The 18,451-nt window shown below is 29.7% G+C and overlaps 3 protein-coding genes across 6 annotated transcripts; 2 read left to right on the forward strand and 1 right to left on the reverse strand.

Moving 5' to 3' along the window:
* Positions 1 to 267: 267 nt before the first annotated feature.
* Positions 268 to 2,066, forward strand: LOC106786049 (putative leucine-rich repeat-containing protein DDB_G0290503). 2 transcript variants are annotated; one of them, XM_014747041.1, is made up of 3 exons: positions 268 to 1,434; positions 1,496 to 1,810; positions 1,966 to 2,066. In XM_014747041.1, exons 1-2 carry the CDS (start codon positions 385 to 387, stop codon positions 1,799 to 1,801), a joined length of 1,356 nt encoding a protein of 451 aa, XP_014602527.1. In that variant the 5' UTR covers positions 268 to 384; the 3' UTR covers positions 1,802 to 1,810; positions 1,966 to 2,066. The 2 variants fall into 2 exon arrangements, with proteins under 2 accessions (XP_014602527.1, XP_014602528.1); XM_014747042.1 differs by having other exon boundaries at positions 1,969 to 2,060.
* Positions 1,874 to 7,548, reverse strand: LOC106786050. 3 transcript variants are annotated; one of them, XM_014747043.1, is made up of 3 exons: positions 7,398 to 7,548; positions 3,602 to 5,655; positions 1,874 to 2,827 (listed from the first exon to the last, which is right to left on the reverse strand). In XM_014747043.1, exon 3 carries the CDS (start codon positions 2,825 to 2,827, stop codon positions 2,141 to 2,143), a length of 687 nt encoding a protein of 228 aa, XP_014602529.1. In that variant the 5' UTR covers positions 3,602 to 5,655; positions 7,398 to 7,548; the 3' UTR covers positions 1,874 to 2,140. The 3 variants fall into 3 exon arrangements, with proteins under 3 accessions (XP_014602529.1, XP_014602531.1, XP_014602532.1); XM_014747045.1 differs by lacking the exon at positions 7,398 to 7,548 and adding an exon at positions 7,227 to 7,332; XM_014747046.1 differs by lacking the exon at positions 7,398 to 7,548 and adding an exon at positions 6,317 to 6,429.
* Positions 7,549 to 8,650: 1,102 nt separating this feature from the next.
* On the forward strand, positions 8,651 to 10,702 carry LOC106786045 (DNA methyltransferase 1-associated protein 1). The gene is made up of 5 exons (XM_014747037.1): positions 8,651 to 9,470; positions 9,546 to 9,876; positions 9,954 to 10,095; positions 10,174 to 10,328; positions 10,416 to 10,702. Exons 1-5 carry the CDS (start codon positions 8,914 to 8,916, stop codon positions 10,518 to 10,520), a joined length of 1,290 nt encoding a protein of 429 aa, XP_014602523.1. The 5' UTR covers positions 8,651 to 8,913; the 3' UTR covers positions 10,521 to 10,702.
* Positions 10,703 to 18,451: the final 7,749 nt, after the last annotated feature.

Genomic DNA, 18,451 nt, shown 5'->3' on the forward strand with positions numbered 1-18,451 from the left:
TTTTTTATCACGTGTACTTTATTAGATAATAAAATAACATTAAAGAAAGAATACAGTATCAAAATAGTTTGTCTGTTTCTCTCTCTCTCCCTCTTGCTTAATGTTGCGATTAATTCATACGCATCCGTTACGTCTATCATGACACAATGCAATAATTGTTTGCCATATTGGATTTATTATTCTGAAAAAAAATTATGGAGTAAAGGAAAGAGAGAGAGAGAGAGAGAGAGAGAGAGAGAGAGAGAGAGAGAGAGGAAAAAAGCTAGTAGAGGTTTCTGACCCCAAGCAACAAAGATAAAACTCGAACGAAGTCGTTGGAGAGAAATTCAATTCCATCATTGAACTTTACAACGCGAATAAGTTTAGATCTCTATTCGATCGAACATGATCTACGCACGACGAAGTAAAAATCTAATTATTCTTGTTTGTCAGATAATAGTTTTATTTACGGTGATCGTTTCTCGTGAAGTTTCGACTTTGGAAATTGATCATGACGACTTATTCGTCCAAAAACAAGTGACATTATCCGATAATCATGAAAAAGTAAGAGAAGAAAATTCGAATTTTCGAAACGTATGGAAAAGAATTGATGAATTCCTTAATAAAAAGATAAACGATTATTATATTAATAATGAAGAAAATGAATTAGTGACAAAGTACGACGAATTAAATCAATTGAGATCGAATAAAATAGAAAGTAATATTAATTTGAACGATTGGACGAAATATTTCACAATTTTTCGGAAGAACAACGAAATTTTGAAAGGACCGTCAAATTCGAATGAAAAATTGACGTACAAGATCAATCTAGATATCAACGAAAAAAATGATTCTAATGATTTAACATTGAATAGAAACGTACGAAGTATCAATAAAACGGATTATTATGCTCAGAGAAAAGCAGTTATGGATAAATTTCATGCTCGTCAGCGAGAAATAAGCACAAAATATGGAAAACAGTATCGTAATAATACTTCGATAATTATTCGTAAAAACAATCAAACGTTAAATGAAATGACCAAAACTTTCAAGAATACGAACGATCCGGTTTTGGATATATTCAATATAGCTTCTAATAATACTTTCTTTGGACTAGAATTAAATAATAAAACTAATCAATATGAAAAAGATACTGAAAATAAGAGATCTCGGATCTATGATAGCTCTATAAGGGATATTACTAATTATACTTCGACATTGAATAATAAAATTAATCAAAATGAAGAGAACACTGAAAAGAAAAGATCTTGGATCAGTGATAACTCATTAGGGGATGTTACCAATTATACTTTATCTGCTGATCATAATTGTACGAACCTTATTGTACATGGTACTTATTTAAAACAAAACAAATTGACAGTATCTTGCTTGGAAAATCAGAATGAAGTGATTTTTAATAAATTTAACGAAACACTGCCTTCCAGACCAATTAGAGTAAGTTGATTAACTTTGACTAAAAGATATCAATATATTTCAACTATTTTATATTGTTTAGGCTACCGATGGAGATTTATTATGGGGGACATGCAATGGTACATTGGTTTATGAACACAACTTTTCATTAAACGTAAATGGCCCATCCATTCTCGAAGCTATTTTGGAAATTATCGTTGATGGACCTCTTTGTATAACTTGTATAACGATACGTCCATACAATGATACCAAAGAGGATGTTACCAAGGTGTCAGGTGGAGAAGGTTTTAGTTATGTTAAGATCAAGTTAAAAAATTCCCAAAACAAAGGATTCTCATACAAAATTAAAATTTGGGCCGTGGTAAAGATAGGCGACAATTGCGCGTAAAAACCAACGGTATTTATTTTTAAAACATCAAATAAACAATAAGTTAGTTTCTTTTTTCTTGTTCAATTTCTATATTATAAAAGAAAGAAAATTTTCAAAAAGAACAGGAGAAATGTAACTATGAACAATATACATATATATATATATATTTTTTTTTTGTTTAGCAGTCTCTATCAGCCTCGAAAGTATCTCAAGAAAAATTCTCAAAAAAAATTCTCAAGAATGGTATCCTCTAACACAGTAGTTCTCAAACTTTTGCGTCACGTTGTTTTTTACAAATTAATAAAGTTACATAATTTCGATAAAGACATTGAGAACCATTGTTAAAGTGGTTCCTAATCAACGTGAATTTTTCGGAGATGACGTTGGCACTGGTGGCGCTGGTACATCCGGTATCTTCTCTTTCTCATTTCCTTCTTTTCTTCTATCCTTATTTTCATCAGGACTAAAATTTGTCAGAATATTTCCATTCGTGGCTGGTTTCGGAATAATCGGTGGAATCGGTGCGAATGGTTGATAATCAACATAATAAGTTCCCGGTATCAAATGGGGATTGAAAGCATTGTAAGTGTAAAAATAAGGATCGTAATAAAGTGATTGATAATTTGGATAAAAGCTTAGTGGCACTTCTTCTTCTCCATCTTTTTTCCCTTTTTTCTTTTTAGAATCATTTTCACTTTGTTTCTCATCATTAGATCCCCCTGAGCCTACATCTTTTTCTGTAACTGATTCTGTAGAAACATCAACAACATCTTCAGGTTTCTCAGTATTACCAATTGGTTGTTCGGTACGTGGAAAATGTATCACTTCCGGTCCAGCGAGGTGAGGAGCTACGTTAGCATAATAAAATGGTGGCACATAACCGATCGCAGTTCGATGAATTACTGGTTGTATCACTGGGTAAGCTCTCGATGGTGAAAGATTTTGATTACTTGTGATCACAGCGTTGTATACTTTTGGCACCCTCAACAAGCCTGGTTCTGATGCCACGATACATATCAATAGTGATATGATCAGGATCCTCATCTGAAATAAAGTATGCTTAATTGGAATTACATTTCTCGAATAATCACTATTGTTTTTTATATACAATACTATTATATCTATATATTTTTACTTAAATAAATCAAATGCTTCTTTCAAACTATTGAAATAATATAATGCGATGCAACTCAGTGGTATGCGTGTTGCAACCGAATACATGATGTAAACCATTAATCTCATATTATCTCAAAACTTTGACCATACGATAATTACAAAATTATTTAATCAGAAGTAATTTTAGAAAAGAAATAAAATCAAATTATTTGTCACATAGATAGAGACGCACACGAATACCCGTCCTACATTCTTTATCCACGTTCCTGCCACGTGCCGACGTACTCGACTCGGATATTGTTTCTGAGAAGGTAAATAGCATGTCGATAAAAGAAGAAAAAAAGAAGGAAACAAAAGGACAGAATGAATAAGAAAATGAGAGCGAGAAAGAGACAAGAATCTTGGGTGTATGCCTGTGAGAGAATGTATTAAACGACAGGAGGCGAACGTGCATAAAATATTTCATCGAAATAAAATCTGCTGTAAGAGTTCATGCGATCACTACGTTTATCCAATCTCAAACGTAATATAAAAAATCAATTTAAGAAAAAAAAAAACAAACAAACAAACGACGAGCTTAATTTAGTAAATAATTCTAAAAATCCTAATCAATATATGTGTATTCATCTAAATCCAGTTAAATCATCCCCGATCCTGTTAGAAAAAAATAATATTGAAAATTCCTAAAATTCCAATGCTCACCTTTATTGTTCAACGCCAGAATTGGCCTTCTTGATGAATGCGTTGAATAACGTTGCTTGTTAAGAACGGGGATCGTCGAGAAGCTGACAGCAAGTAGCAAGAGAATTGCATGCTCCCGTAGTATATATGGCTTATGGGGTCTCAGGGTTCAAGTCTCAACTCCCCCACTACGTAACCAACTCGCAGCGAAAGTACTCACCGATAGCCATGTACTATAAGGTCCCAACTTCGAGTCTGACTATAATAATATAAGGAGTGCTGATAAAACGTAGAAGGACGTCAACAATTGGCTGATGTTCCTTTTCCAAATGTAACAGATGCAAGGACCTTTACTTATATCATACAATTTTTCATACCAATATCATGATTTTAAATCATTTCAATTAATCGTAGATTTACACAACAATTATCTTCGCGATATTTAAAATATCATTCGATTGATCATATCGTAATATATTTAGAAACGAAAGTGGGCTACTACCTTGAACGAAACTCTCATTTCTACATCACCTTACTAGGACATTTATAAACTAATAGAATCGAATACTATTCTCTAATTTATCCAGGGACACGTGTGAAAAATTATCGAACTATCACTTTCCATTTTGATCAAATTTCCCTTTCAATAATTCATACATACGATAATTGGTTACGCAATAATTAATATCATTTTGATAATTATAGTTTGAATAAACAAAATATCATATTGAAAAAGAAATTTGAAAATATTCTAGATAGTCATCAAACGCCATAATGTTTTTCACTTAACATTCCTATTACATGCCGAGTCATATAATATCCACGTTAAATATACATAGAACTAACGATTTACGTTCATAAATAATTCATCATTCGCTACCTTTGCTCCCTTTTGCCAAGTCGCCAGCTTTTCTAATAAACCATGTAAAAGATTTTTAACGTATATTGTACTTGATTTTGTTATGTTATTAAAGTCCTTGCTGAGTTGTTTCATTAAATGCTAATAATATAATAAAACATATTATTATACTAGTTGTATAAAGAAATTTCTTGAAAAATGAAATATAGCATGTGTCTATCCATCAGATCGATGGAATTTCAATTGGATTATCCTTGAATTTGATTTTTTTTTCTTCGCTATCTTTATCATACTAGTTTTCTTTTAACAGTATACGCTACATATGAATTAAGAGATAATTTTTCATTTTCTAGAAAAGTTTGCATTTCAAATAAGAAACATTTTGATAGTAAAAAATAGTAATAAAAACAACAGGAAATGCCTTCGATCCTATTCATTACTGAGATATCCTTCATGCATACAAACACGGATGAATAATAAAAACAAAAAATGGTTGCATTCTAATAGTCGAAGGTTTTGTTCATTAGCTCTACATAAACATAATTACTACGTAATATTGATTTTTAATTAAAGCTGATGCATAATCGTATTCGCATTTTGATTTACACAATTACGATTTGATCTTCATCCATGGACTACGTAAACTTCTCAAGAATCAAATATTTTTCAATCGTATTATATAAACTCGGTGGTTCGAGATAAAAATTTTGATTATAAATATTTTTTTTGTTTCGGTCATTCTTGAGATCTACAGAATTTATCTTATAAAATAAAAATCCAAATAATTTCTAGACGTTGCTCAAAATATTAATGTACAATGCTTAAAGAATTGAATATTTCTTTGAAAATATTGTCTGTTTTTATCAAATATACTGAAAATAATTGTCATATGGATTCCATTGGTATGTAACACATTCTACGTAAAACTAATATTGGAAAATTTGGTAGAAAGACGATCAGCAATAGCACCAATGGAGACAATAATAACAGCAGAGCAGCATATAACACCAACCACCAGATCGGTGATATTCCAAGAACTGGTTCTAACATGGTACTACCACCTTCTTCTTCTTCTTTTTATTCTTTTCTCCCTCCTCCTTCTTGCTATTATCGTTTGTTATCCCTATCCAATGATATTCGATAGAGGGTGTGCATGACAATCCTCTTGATTGAGGACATTGAGAACAATGATAAGTCAACTCATTGTCAAAATTTCCTGCAAAAAAAATCATAGTATATAAATGACTATCTTTTTTTATATACACATATGCATAAATATAAATTTGTGATTATATTTTTAAATTGTTACAATTTGTTCATTATATTAATTATTAAAAAATAGAATTTTTTACTTCTCAATGTAACGTTGGGGATAAATAATCGACGAATAACTAGCAGATAAAAGAATTTCATGGTCAGCTTTGGAAAAAAACTTGATGTAAAAATTTAAAAAATAAAGTAATACGTTGCCGATAATTTGTTGATAAAAAATAAATAATGACACAACGTCCTTGTGAAAAATTATAAATGTTCGCTTGCTCACTTGTGAGACCGGTTAGGTGAGGTTCTAGCTATCTTGTTAAACAAGAAAGAGAAAGATAAGAAAGAAAGGACAGACTTACGAAAACGTATATACATGTGTATAGAAGTATGCGAAGTAAGAGGTTTAAACCAAAATATCTGTTTGGATAAAAAATCACTTTGATACCGTGATATTTCGTATGTAAACACATACATAAATTTACACACACACATGACATACGATACATATACATTTAAATTATCTATAATTACACTAGCAGATATATATGGCCGCTCATTACGAACATTAAATTTGATACTATGCTATTTCAGAAAACCAAAATACATATACATACTTTTTAAATGGCACACATGTCCATAAATATTATGTAGAACTACACATATGCAAACACATGTGATCGCTCATCATGAACGTTCAACCGGACACGATTGCATCGCAGAAAGAGAAATTTTCTCGATTGCATAACCATGCTATAATAGTATTATTTAACCGAGTGCAGATCTCTTAAAAACGATGTTAGTGAACTAACGAAAGTAATTATTTTTAACAATGTACAAATAATATATAAGTATTATTTAGTTTCAAATATTTAATTAATGATAACAATAAACAACATAAGTAATTGCAAATATCTGTTAAACGATTAAAATAAAATAATGAACATGCATATTTAAACGCGTTAACATTTTAAAATTGTAAACTATCTATTAAAAAAAAACTTTCTACACAAAAAATTTGTTGAAAAAAATCTTTCGGAATAAAATTCAAATAATTTTTATAACATTCTTAAAACGAACAAAAAGAGAGTTTAGAAAACACGTCATCGACATTAATAATCTTTTAAATTATCAAAGATCTTTCAAAAATAATGTTACGATATTGTTCACATTTGAATTAATATACTTATTTTCACTCATTATCATACTCGTTTTGCAAACTATATAAAACTTGTTTTGTGAGAGAGAAAAAAAAATAAATTTCAAACATTCTCTTCGACTTACTGGAAAGAAACAAAGAATTTAAGACGTATACAGATTATCGATGCGTATAAATTAATTAAAATGCATTGACACATGCATAAGCTATCTTCTAAAAATGATCTTATGAAAATATTCACAAGCCAATGCCTTTGAAAAATAAAAATACTTTAATTTCGATTGGACGATATTAAAAAATATAATTCTAAAAATAAAAATTCTAATATGTAAATAATAAAAAAAATATTATTATTATCAATGACTCACCTTTGTATCCGCGTTAATCAGTGCGTAAAAAGTTCAAACGATACCGACCGAGTTCATGTTAGCCGATAATTCGAATATAATGTTTTGAAAAAAATTAAAAAAAAAAAAAAAAAGAAAAGAAGAAGGAAAAAGGAAAGGGATCTTATAAGAATGTCTCCGAAATGTACGTACCAAGTGAACCACCACTCGCTTTCCGCAGACTGAACACGATGATCTAGCTAACCGGTGTTCTCTCTCTCTGAACTTTCCCTTTCTTTCGAACTCCTTTACCTCTTTGCCATATTCAACGACAATCTGTTCTCCCCACTCTTTCCATTTCAAATCAACGAACTCGACAGTCACTTAATATATATGGTAAGAATGTAACGCGAGTAATGTAACTTGTGACCCGTTATTACGATCATAAAAAAAAAAGTGTCCAATACAGAAAGAAAAAGAAAGGAAAAAAATAGAAACGCGAGAATAAAAAATAATTTAGAATACATACATACTTATGAAAGTGAACGGTAAACATATATCTATATATAATTACGTGTTTTACCTGAATTACCAGTCGCAAAATGACATAAGATTATTAACCATAAAAACACCTTTTTCTTATTCTCTAACATAATGATTTCACGTTATTCTTTGCTTTTAAAAACTTTCTTATTCAATTATAAATTATAAATGCTTTTTGAATTCTCTAATCAATCGATAAAATCACATACTGTATTATCGACCAAAGAATTAATCAAATTAAATACATATTAATTTAATCAAAATAATTTTCAATTATATATTATTATTATGAATTATTTCTAACAAATATTGGTCTTTTAATTTTTTATCCATCACTGTAATACCTTATGTAATAACTGCGAATGCTTCGTAAAGGATTGTAATGTGTGTACTGTATATGTGCGTGTGTTGAGTATTACGTATGTATATATATATTGTGCATTGAAAATCGGTGATGGGAAAAGTGGGTCAACGTTGCCTTGACCTACCTTTATAATTGATGTAGAACAAATTGTTTAGAAATTAAATGTAAAGTAATACGTATTAACCAATCTAATAGATTCAGAAAGAATAGTTTCTTGTGTTCGTGAACAACAGTAATAGTATTATGAAAATGCTTCTAGTAGAAAATTGTATCGTATATATGAAATTGATTAAAATTTCTCTACTCATATACATTCGTCTCTATGCAAATATTATATATATATAATATGATTATATATAAATTTGGAAATAAATAAGAATTGAAAATGTGGAATATTATTATGAAAATATATGCGAACGTTTGATTAAATTATTCGATAGAGAAGGTTATCCAATTTATTATTAGATCTATAGAAAGTTCCACGAATATAACTGTATTTATAATAAATATTGCAAAATGATAACAGTTATTTCTACGAGATAGCGCTAGTGTCGGTTCGTGTCAAACTATCGTATTCGTCGACAGTGGTGCATACAAGAAGCATTAGTTGGTGCATGTTTTGAACAAATTTTTATCTGTAAACATTGATTAAGTAACTAACTTGTCTTCAAATAAAAATAAATGTATGATTAACATTGATTTTAAATTTAAGTCTAAAAGAAAAATGATATTTTGTTCGACAATGAAATTGTTTATAACGTTGGTAATATAACCTCAAATTTGTTGATTTCAAGAATTAAGGATAACTTGAATGAACACAAAATGTCAGATGTACGAGATATATTGGATATCGAAGTTCCAACTACTACAGAACTTACGAAAGAATCTATTTTGGGAAGTGATAAAAAGAATAAAAAGAAATATGAGTATAAGGTACCAAAACGTCCGGAGGGTATGCACAGAGAAGTCTTTGCTTTATTGTGCAAGGATAACAATGACGTCCCACCATTATTTCCAACCGATACAGCTAAAGGATATAAACAAGTTAGAGCTAAGTTGGGTATGAAAAAAGTAAGACCATGGAAGTGGACTCCGTTTACTAATCCTGCTAGAACTGACGGTGCTGTTTTCCATCATTGGAGAAGAGTCGCTGATGCAGGAAAAGAATATCCTTTCGCTAAGTTTAATAAGAAAGTTCCTATACCGACTTACACGAATACTGAATATACTAATCATTTAGTTAGTAATGGTTGGTCTCGTGCAGAGACCGATCACTTGTTTGATCTGTGCAGAAGATTTGATCTTAGATTTATTATAATTAAAGATCGATGGGATGAGAAAAAATTTTCTAAGAAAACTGTCGAAGAGCTGAAAGAAAGGTTATTATAATTTTTATCTTTCTTTTATTTACTTAGTTTTATATACAGATGTATTAGTTTTTTTTTCAATTTTAGATATTATCAAGTTAGCGCAGCTTTGATTAAAGCAAAATCTCATACGGACAAAGTTTACACTTTTGACGCAGAGCACGAGAAACGAAGAAAAGAGCAGTTAATGAAATTATTTGCTCGGACGCCAGAAGAAGTGGAAGAAGAACAGACTTTGTTGGCTGAATTGCGTAAAATAGAACAAAGAAAGAAAGAAAGGGACAGGAAAACACAAGATTTGCAAAAATTAATAACTGCGGCAGACCATCAAGCAGATCCTAGGAAGAGCGAAAGAAAACCTTCCAAGAAAAATAGTAATTCTTCTAGAAACAGACCGAATAAAATTGATACTTCTCATGTATGAATACAGCAATAAGAAAATTAATCTTTTTTTACAAAGATATATATGCTTAACTTTAGAATAATTATTTTTAGGCTGTAGAGTCTGCCGGTATCAAGTTCCCTGATTTCAAAAATAGCGGAGTTTCATTGAGATCGCAAAGAATCAAATTGCCAAGTAGTCTTGGACAAAAGAAAATGAAAGGCATTGAACAAATGTTAAATGAATTAAATATAGGTAATAAATGTGACATATAACTTTATATTATTATACTACTAATCTAATTATATATACTAAAATTAATGAATTTTACAGAACTAAATCCTCCACCTACGGAACAAATATGTCAGCACTTTAATGAATTAAGAAGTGATATAGTGCTTCATTATGAACTACGAAGTGCTTTGTCCACCTGCAATTATGAATTGCAATCATTAAGGCATCAATACGAAGCTCTTGCACCAGGAAAAGTAACGTCACCAAATGAAAAAGAAAATGATTTCTAATAAATCTTCGACATTTGAATATATTTTATTTTATGAATGTTTTTTTTTTAGACTCTGACAATACCTCCAGCTCTTTTACCAAAAACAGAACCCGAAGTAAAAGCAGACATAATAGACGTTGTTGGATCACCAAGTATGCCAAATGTAAATCATTAAGTATTAATAAACTATTCATTGTAAATATTATATAATCTAAACTAACGATTTGTATATACTTATGCGAATGAATAATCCATTAGCTTCTGAAATATTTCTTCTACGCTATATGCTTTCTACTTTCCGTGAAACAGATAAAAATGAATGAAAAATAAATTAAAAATAAATTAAAATTCTCCTAATTGTAAGAGGTATGAACAATATTTTCTTTCATTGAAAAATGACATTAATAAAATATATACCAAATTAGATTTAATATACAATCCTAACGAACGACAAAAAGGGAAAGAAGTATATGAGACACGTGGTTACTTATATATCTGTGTATTTTATATTGTCGACAAAAAGTAACAATGTACGGTGAAACCGTATAATTTATCTACAACAATCTACAATAGATTACAATATGTTGTCTTGTCGGAGGATGGTGGAGAAGGACGAATACAAGAACGGGACTTGATGGGAAGTTTTTCCTTACATAATCTGTTTTTTTTTTCTTTTTTCTCTTTTCTTATCTTATCTTCTTCGAATAAGGATAAAGGAGGGGGAAAAAGGTATCGAAGGAAAACGCGTGTATATACTGAGGTGGTTTGGTAGTGGTGGTGTTGGTGGGTGAATGGATTATTGGTTCGAGGGTAAGGAGAATATGGCAGAAAAGGGGTTTAGGGGTGAAATCAGGGTTACGGGTTGAGATGGTCGATACAGGCCTTTCTTCGTTTCGTGCTCCGTTATTCGCAATACAGTTGATTTTAATTCTATAATAAATTACTCGATAACTCTAACCGTACTTGGTACGGCATAATGCATCATATATCTCTGTATGTGTGTGTGTGGTAATGATCGATAAAGCCGACCCGCAGACTTTTCCATCGGCTGTGTGGGCCGAGAGGACTGTCACGGATATAGAAATTCGAACGTAAACGAGAGTTTTCTTTTCCTTCATCCGTTGCATTAGATACGCGATCTTAAATGCACTCAAAGACGATCTAACTAATTTTCTTAATACTCGTTTCGTTGCGCGTCAACATCAAAATGTCAAATAAAAATACAAAACTAAAAAGGAGAAAAGTTAAATAATAAAATTATATTTTCAAAAGGGAAGAAAACTTTTCGTTTATCAAATGTATTCTAATTATTTCGATTTGTATTTAAATTATAATTTGAATATTTTTAATATAACACATTAGAAATAAAAATACATATTTTGAAATGCTTATATGAAAAAGGTTAATGGATGATGGCCGCATCGTTGACCCGCATGCGATAGTCACTATCGTCAATCGGTGTAACACTACAACTAATTTTTTCTCTTTCTCCCTTTTTCTGTCTTTCTTTTTCTCTTTCTATCTTTCTCTAATCGTCAAGGGTTAGAAAACACGCACGCGATAAACAAGCTTCGATTGATTTAATCCTTGAAAAAGCTCATTTTCGCATCACGATTTCGCATTGCCACTTTTACGAAATATGTATATATATATAATAATATTATATTATATGTCAATTTTCTAATAATTCAGGAACCGAAAGTGGCATTCGAAACGAATTATTATCGGCGATCAAAAATCTGTTTATGTTTTATTCGTAATTTCATAAAATCGTTGCTTTATGTTGAGATTCGAACATTCGATAAAACTAATCTTAAACTATATGTATAATAATATAGTTTCGTTTTTTCTCGGTTCGTTTCGGGTTTTTTTTTCTTCTTTTCTTTTTCGATCATTGCCAAGAAGCAAGTTAACAGAAGTTTTCAATTAAATTATTTTCCCTTTCTCTCTCTCTCTCTCTCTCTCTCTCTCTCTCTCTCTCTTTCTCTCTTTTTCGCTCTTTCCCTTTTTCTTTCTTTCAATATTATGTTTATATAACAATTTTATATAAGAAGAAAAGAAGTAAAAAAGAAACGAAAATAAAAGAACGACGTAGTTAGAGAAAAATAATCAAATTAAGTAAGAGAGTTGTTTCGAGTGTTTTACAAGACGGCGACTAACGTAAATCAAAAACTTATAAATAAAATGTAAATGAAAAAAAAAAAAGAAAAAAGAAATCATTCGTTCCTCCGATTCTCGGGACTTCAAGCCGAGCAGGAAGGCACGTCGAAGCATATTTTCTTGGATTTTTTATATATTTTTTTTAGTTTTTATTCTTTTTCTTCATTTTTTTGTTCTTTTATCTTGTTTCCATTTCTCAATTTTCCTCGCAGTCAAGTTTCTCGATCGATCGATTCTAATAAAAAGGATCGAAAGTGAAATCGTTCGGTTCAGGATCGCGAGCACCCGTTTCCTTATATTTTTATATACTATATATATTTCCTTTTTTGTTTTCTCATTTTCACGAGCAAGCCCTTTTTTCGGAAAAGAGTTAAAAGGTTCGTTGAATTCGGGCAGTGGTCCATTCGACGAACGTACTCGAAAACGAATGAAAAGAAAAAAATAAAAGGAAAAAAGATAAGCAAAATAGGAAATATTGTACAAAAGAAAGAAAATGAAAAAAAAAAAAAAAGAAAAAATGTAAAAAAGAGTCTCTTTTTACAATCTCGAATCCTGTCCCGCAGGCATTCATTCCGTTATATAAAAACATAATTATTATCAATGGGCCCGCTATCATTACACCGTTTCTATATACACTTTTATCTCTTTCTTTCTCTCTCTCATAATCTCCTCTATAATTTTCTTTTATTATTTTTATTTTTTGAAATATATTTCCTTAAGGGAGGACTTCGCAAAGTTTACTTCCCTTTTATTATCAACGCGAGTACTTCGTGTATCTTGATAATCTTCTTTTTCTCATTTTAAAAAGAGAGAGAGAAAGAGAAAGAGATAGAAATTGAAAAAGAAAAAGAGAGTGAGAGAGAGAGAAAGAAAGAAAAAGAAGAAAAGGTCAAGTCTCCATCTCTCCATCTCTCTCTTCTTTCTATTGTTCCTCTCCTCTTTTTTCTTCTTTTTTTCTTTTTTTATTTCATTTTTTTCTTTCAAAATGAAGCACCATCGATGGAACAAACGAGGAGACTCTCAGCAACTTATGTAGATGGAAAGAAAAAAGATTTGGGGAGCCTCGAGAAGTCACGGGACTCATCTTACACATATACAAATGCATACATGCAACACACGCACACACATCACATGCTTAGATTCATACACACATAGATACACACATACATATATAAATAAATAAATAAATAAATATATATGTATATATACATATGTATATACATATATATATACATATATATTCTTTCTTTCTTTCTTTCTCTCCATTTCTTTATTTTTTTTTTTAATTTTAACCAGTGCGAAGTCCGATCGACGTTACTTTATAATAATAACAATAACAACAACAACGATAATAATTAATTAATGCCGGTAGTTTAATTACGATAGTTAATAACGGAGACGAAAGAAATCCGTGTGCTGGTATATTGTTGTAATATTAGTATCGGTAATAATAATATTTTTTTCTTTTATATTCTTTTCTCTTCCTGTTTTTTTTTTCTTTCCTTAAATAGTCACCGATCGTTTTTTTATGAATTAATCGTAAGTAAGTAACAACGGCGATGTGGACGCTGATATTTGTTAATTTCTTCGTTTTAAATGTATAATGCAATTAATGTAAATATTAGTACGATCTGATCACGCGCCGCTCATTCGAACTACAGTGCGATACTAATCTTTCATTAAAGAAGAGAGCGTCATTGTAGATCATAGTCCAAATATCACGATCAATTGTGACAATAAAGTATTATATATAGATTGTAAGAATTTATGAGAATAAGAAACAAAAAAAGTAGATACTAATCAATTCATTTGATAATTTTGTCAAAATTGTTCGAACGTCTTATTATTTTTCATTCTTTTTATATCTTTTTCTTTTATTTAAATCTTGTTTTTTTTTCCGCATATAATATGACAAGTAATAAATAGCGAGAAGAGAAGTTTGAGAAAATAGTATGTGCGATTAGAATAAAAAAATGTCTAATCCTGTATACGTTCTTGTTCAATTTTGTTTTCCATTAGCAGTCTATTCATTGTAAGCGTTTATTTTAATACACGTAGTATAACTCTTTCAAAGTAATATTAGATTGAATAGAATAATTAGAATCAATGTATTATTTCTTTCCCGATCTTTTCTTCCTGGTATTTATATCATTATCGCTGAGTTATTGTCGACGATTCTCAACAATCTTGTTCTCTCTCATTTTTTATTTTTATTTTTTTTTATTTTTTTTTTTAATCTTATTAAAGAGATATCAATTTCATTTTTTTCCTCGGATTTATTTAAATCATTAAACGTGAATAACGATTTCCATTTTATAATTGAATTTGAATGGAAAAATATTTTAACTTTTTTTTTAGTCGCATAACGAAGATAATATATATACACATATAAACAACTAATAATAATATTTATTGATAATTTTTTTTCTTCGGTTACTTTTTGTCCTGTGATTTTGACATAAATCGAAGGAACGGGTGAGATCACTCGCGAGAAGAAGAGGAACAAGACAAAGAAGAAGAAAAAGAAGAAGAAGAAGAAGAAGTAGTAGAAGTAGAATTAGAAATAGCAAAAGCGTGATACAAGAATCATTTCATTTAGGTATACTAACAGAGCGAAACTACAAGTTGCAAAGCGAGCGAATGGTAACGAGTTACGACATTTGGATTTTGTGTTTAGAGAGAGAGAGAGCGAGAGAGAGAGACTATCTTGTTCCTTTTATTATAAAAGACTCGAAGTTGTATATTATAATTTCGGTATCAATATTACTGTAACTCTCTCTCTCTCTCTCTCTCTCTTTTTTTCTCTCTTTCTCCATCTCCGTATATCGCTGTTACTTATATCATTTTCTTATAACACGTAACATGAGAAATCGTATTTATTTCGTAAAGACATTCCCTAGACAACACGGCTACAGTAATGCGATATGGATATGTGCGCAAGTGCGTGGTGAAAAATGGCGGTGGTTGGTTGGTTTGAATGGATGGATGGATGGATGGATGGATGGATTGATAAAATATGCTCATTTAAATAGGATTAAATTCAGTCGATGTGTGTTTTAGAAAGATGGTTCAGAGAAAAGTTGAGGAACGGGTGGTGGTTTTCAAGTGGTCGCACGTACGCGCACGTACGCACGTGCGCACATAGGCACACGTTTAAAGTATATGTATAGATTTCTGTATACCTTCTGTATATAATGCTTGTCAAATCGATCATTGATCTCGTTTTAATCCCTTCTTCCTTCACTAGAGAATTTCTTCGATTATGTATATATATACACATAGATATATGTACAATATACATATATATGTGAATATATATATATATATATATATATATTATGTATATATATTTTTGCATTTGGATATTAATATTTATTTATTTATTACGCATCTCACAACGTATTCATTTTGTTTTTTCTTTTCGCAGATTCATTCTTTCAAACGATCTTTCTTTCTCTCTCTCTCTCTCTCTCTTTCTCTCTCTCTCTCACACACACATTCATACGATCGTCTTCGCCACGCTTTCGCTCTCTCTTTCTCTCGTTCTCGCTCTCTCGAACCGCCTATTGCAAATATGCTTTTTTTCTACCTAATTACTACGATAACTAATCTAAACAACAACAAGTAAATTTATCCTAAAATCTTTCTTTCTATATCGTATCCGTATATGCTGTAAAAATGTCGTATATAATGATATTAATATTGTTTATAATTTTCTTTTATTGCACGAGTTGTTTTTTCCTTTTTTTGAATTTGCAGTTGTTGAAAATAAATGTTATTTGCTGGATTTTATTGAACGTAACACTTTTTATTTGTTTTTTCCTTTTTTTGAATTTGGTTTTTGTTTTTTCTTTCTTTTGTTTCATTTTTTTATTCCCAACTTTATAATTTTCTCAACCACTCTCCCTCGTTTACTTTTATTATGTTTATATTCGTACGCGATTAGAGCTCTTGTAATTTTTTCATTAGTTTTTATTTTATTTTTAATGTATGTATAATATATATGTATATATCTATGTATATTACCTCTTTCTTACACTGTTCTTCTCTCTCTCTCTTTCTTTTTTTCCTTTTTATTAGCTTTAATTATAAGCCCAAATAATAATAATTATCATCATCACCATCATCATTATATCATTATCATCATCATCATCATCATTCAATGCAAATTTTCTATTGTTTTTTTTTCTCTCGTTTTCTTCATTTTCATTTATTTCCACTTTTTGGTTTTAAAGTTGGCTTCACATTAAAAGTGGTCGTTGGTGCAATTTGTAAACATTAGAATACATATACACATACATATATATCTATATATATATTTATACATATACGCATATACATATATATATTTATATATGTGTTATATATTTATAATAAATCGTTATTCGCGAGAAATATCGTCGAACCGAGAAAAACGTTAGTAAAATTTTCATTTCTTCGACTCTAATAGGGATTATTATTATTATTATTATTATTATTATTATTATTATTATTTATATTATGTATTTTATTATATTATGTATATTTTTTTTTGTTGGTTTTGAACGAACGAACGCTCGATTCTAATTTGTTTTTCGCTTCCTCGCTAATCCGTCCTAAGACACATACACACACGCACGCATACACACATACGCACACAGCACAAAACATCATTAACAGGTACTTACATAAAAATAGAAACGAACGAACGAATGAACGAACAGACGCTCGGCGTATATATATATATAATATTAAAAAACCATAATATATATATATCTATAATCACGGTTCTGATCTACATCATACATAGAAAGAGAGATAGCATTTTATACATAATATATAATATAAACGCAACAGGATGTATCTTTTACATATGGAAAAATTCGTATAAATGATAAACGAACAGGGGATTTACAATAAAAATCTCACCTTTTCTCTTCTTCCTTTTTTTTTTTTTTTCTTAGAACCGCATTGATTAAACGTATACAACATTAGAACCTTTACATATTTATATATTTTTATATTTATATGTGTGTACGTGTATGTGTGTGTGTGTGTTTATTTGTATATATTTGGTATCTAATATTTTATTTATCATCTAAATTCTTGCGATAGCCTAACTTTATGCATATATGTATATATGTACATTTATATATATATATATATATATTTATGTATGTATATATAAATGTATTCTAAAAATCCGATTTTAACTACATCGTATCCCGTGTCTACTGCGGCGATGGACGGGGATTCAACCCTATGCGGTGTGAATTAACGATATTTAATAAAATATACAAACTCAAATGATGAATATCGTCCTGAATCTCTCGATACTGTATCTTTTTAATTTTATATTACCTTTTTTTTTTTTATTTTTATTTGTTGTTAACATTTATCTTCTGAGAATCTCTCGTAACAATCCGAATATAATAACGTGCGTGTATATATATATATATATGTATATATATATACATGTATATATGCATATGTATATGTATAATCTATAATAATTCTTAATATAATAATCATGAAAGGTTCTGATGTCAATGGATAGTAATAATAATATAGAAACTTTTTTTTATTCTTTTTTTCTTTTTTTTTTAATCTTCTCAACGATTTTCCTAAATAATGTACGTTGCGTTACTTTTTCTCTCTTTTTTCTTTTTTTTTTTTCTTTGCTGTTCTTTGTTAATTAACTTTTCCCTATATAAGAGTACCGCTAATTTTTAATATGAATTAATAATATTACATCTTTAACGTCTCTCTCTCTCTTTGATATGTGCGTTCGCGCCTTTGTCATTGCCAAGAGAACAAAATTATTTATAAGCATTTCTTTTTTTTTGTTTTTAATTTATATAATTCCTTTTTTTTTTATTAACGATTCCGATCTCATTTATCTTTCGTTCGATTTTACCTAATCAGAGTCATTGCTATAATTATCATTACTATTACTATTATTATTAT

Source organism: Polistes canadensis, unplaced genomic scaffold (assembly GCF_001313835.1).
Source record: "Polistes canadensis isolate GaletaPanama2010 unplaced genomic scaffold, ASM131383v1 scaffold_63, whole genome shotgun sequence".
NCBI classification, from domain to species: domain Eukaryota; kingdom Metazoa; phylum Arthropoda; class Insecta; order Hymenoptera; family Vespidae; genus Polistes; species Polistes canadensis.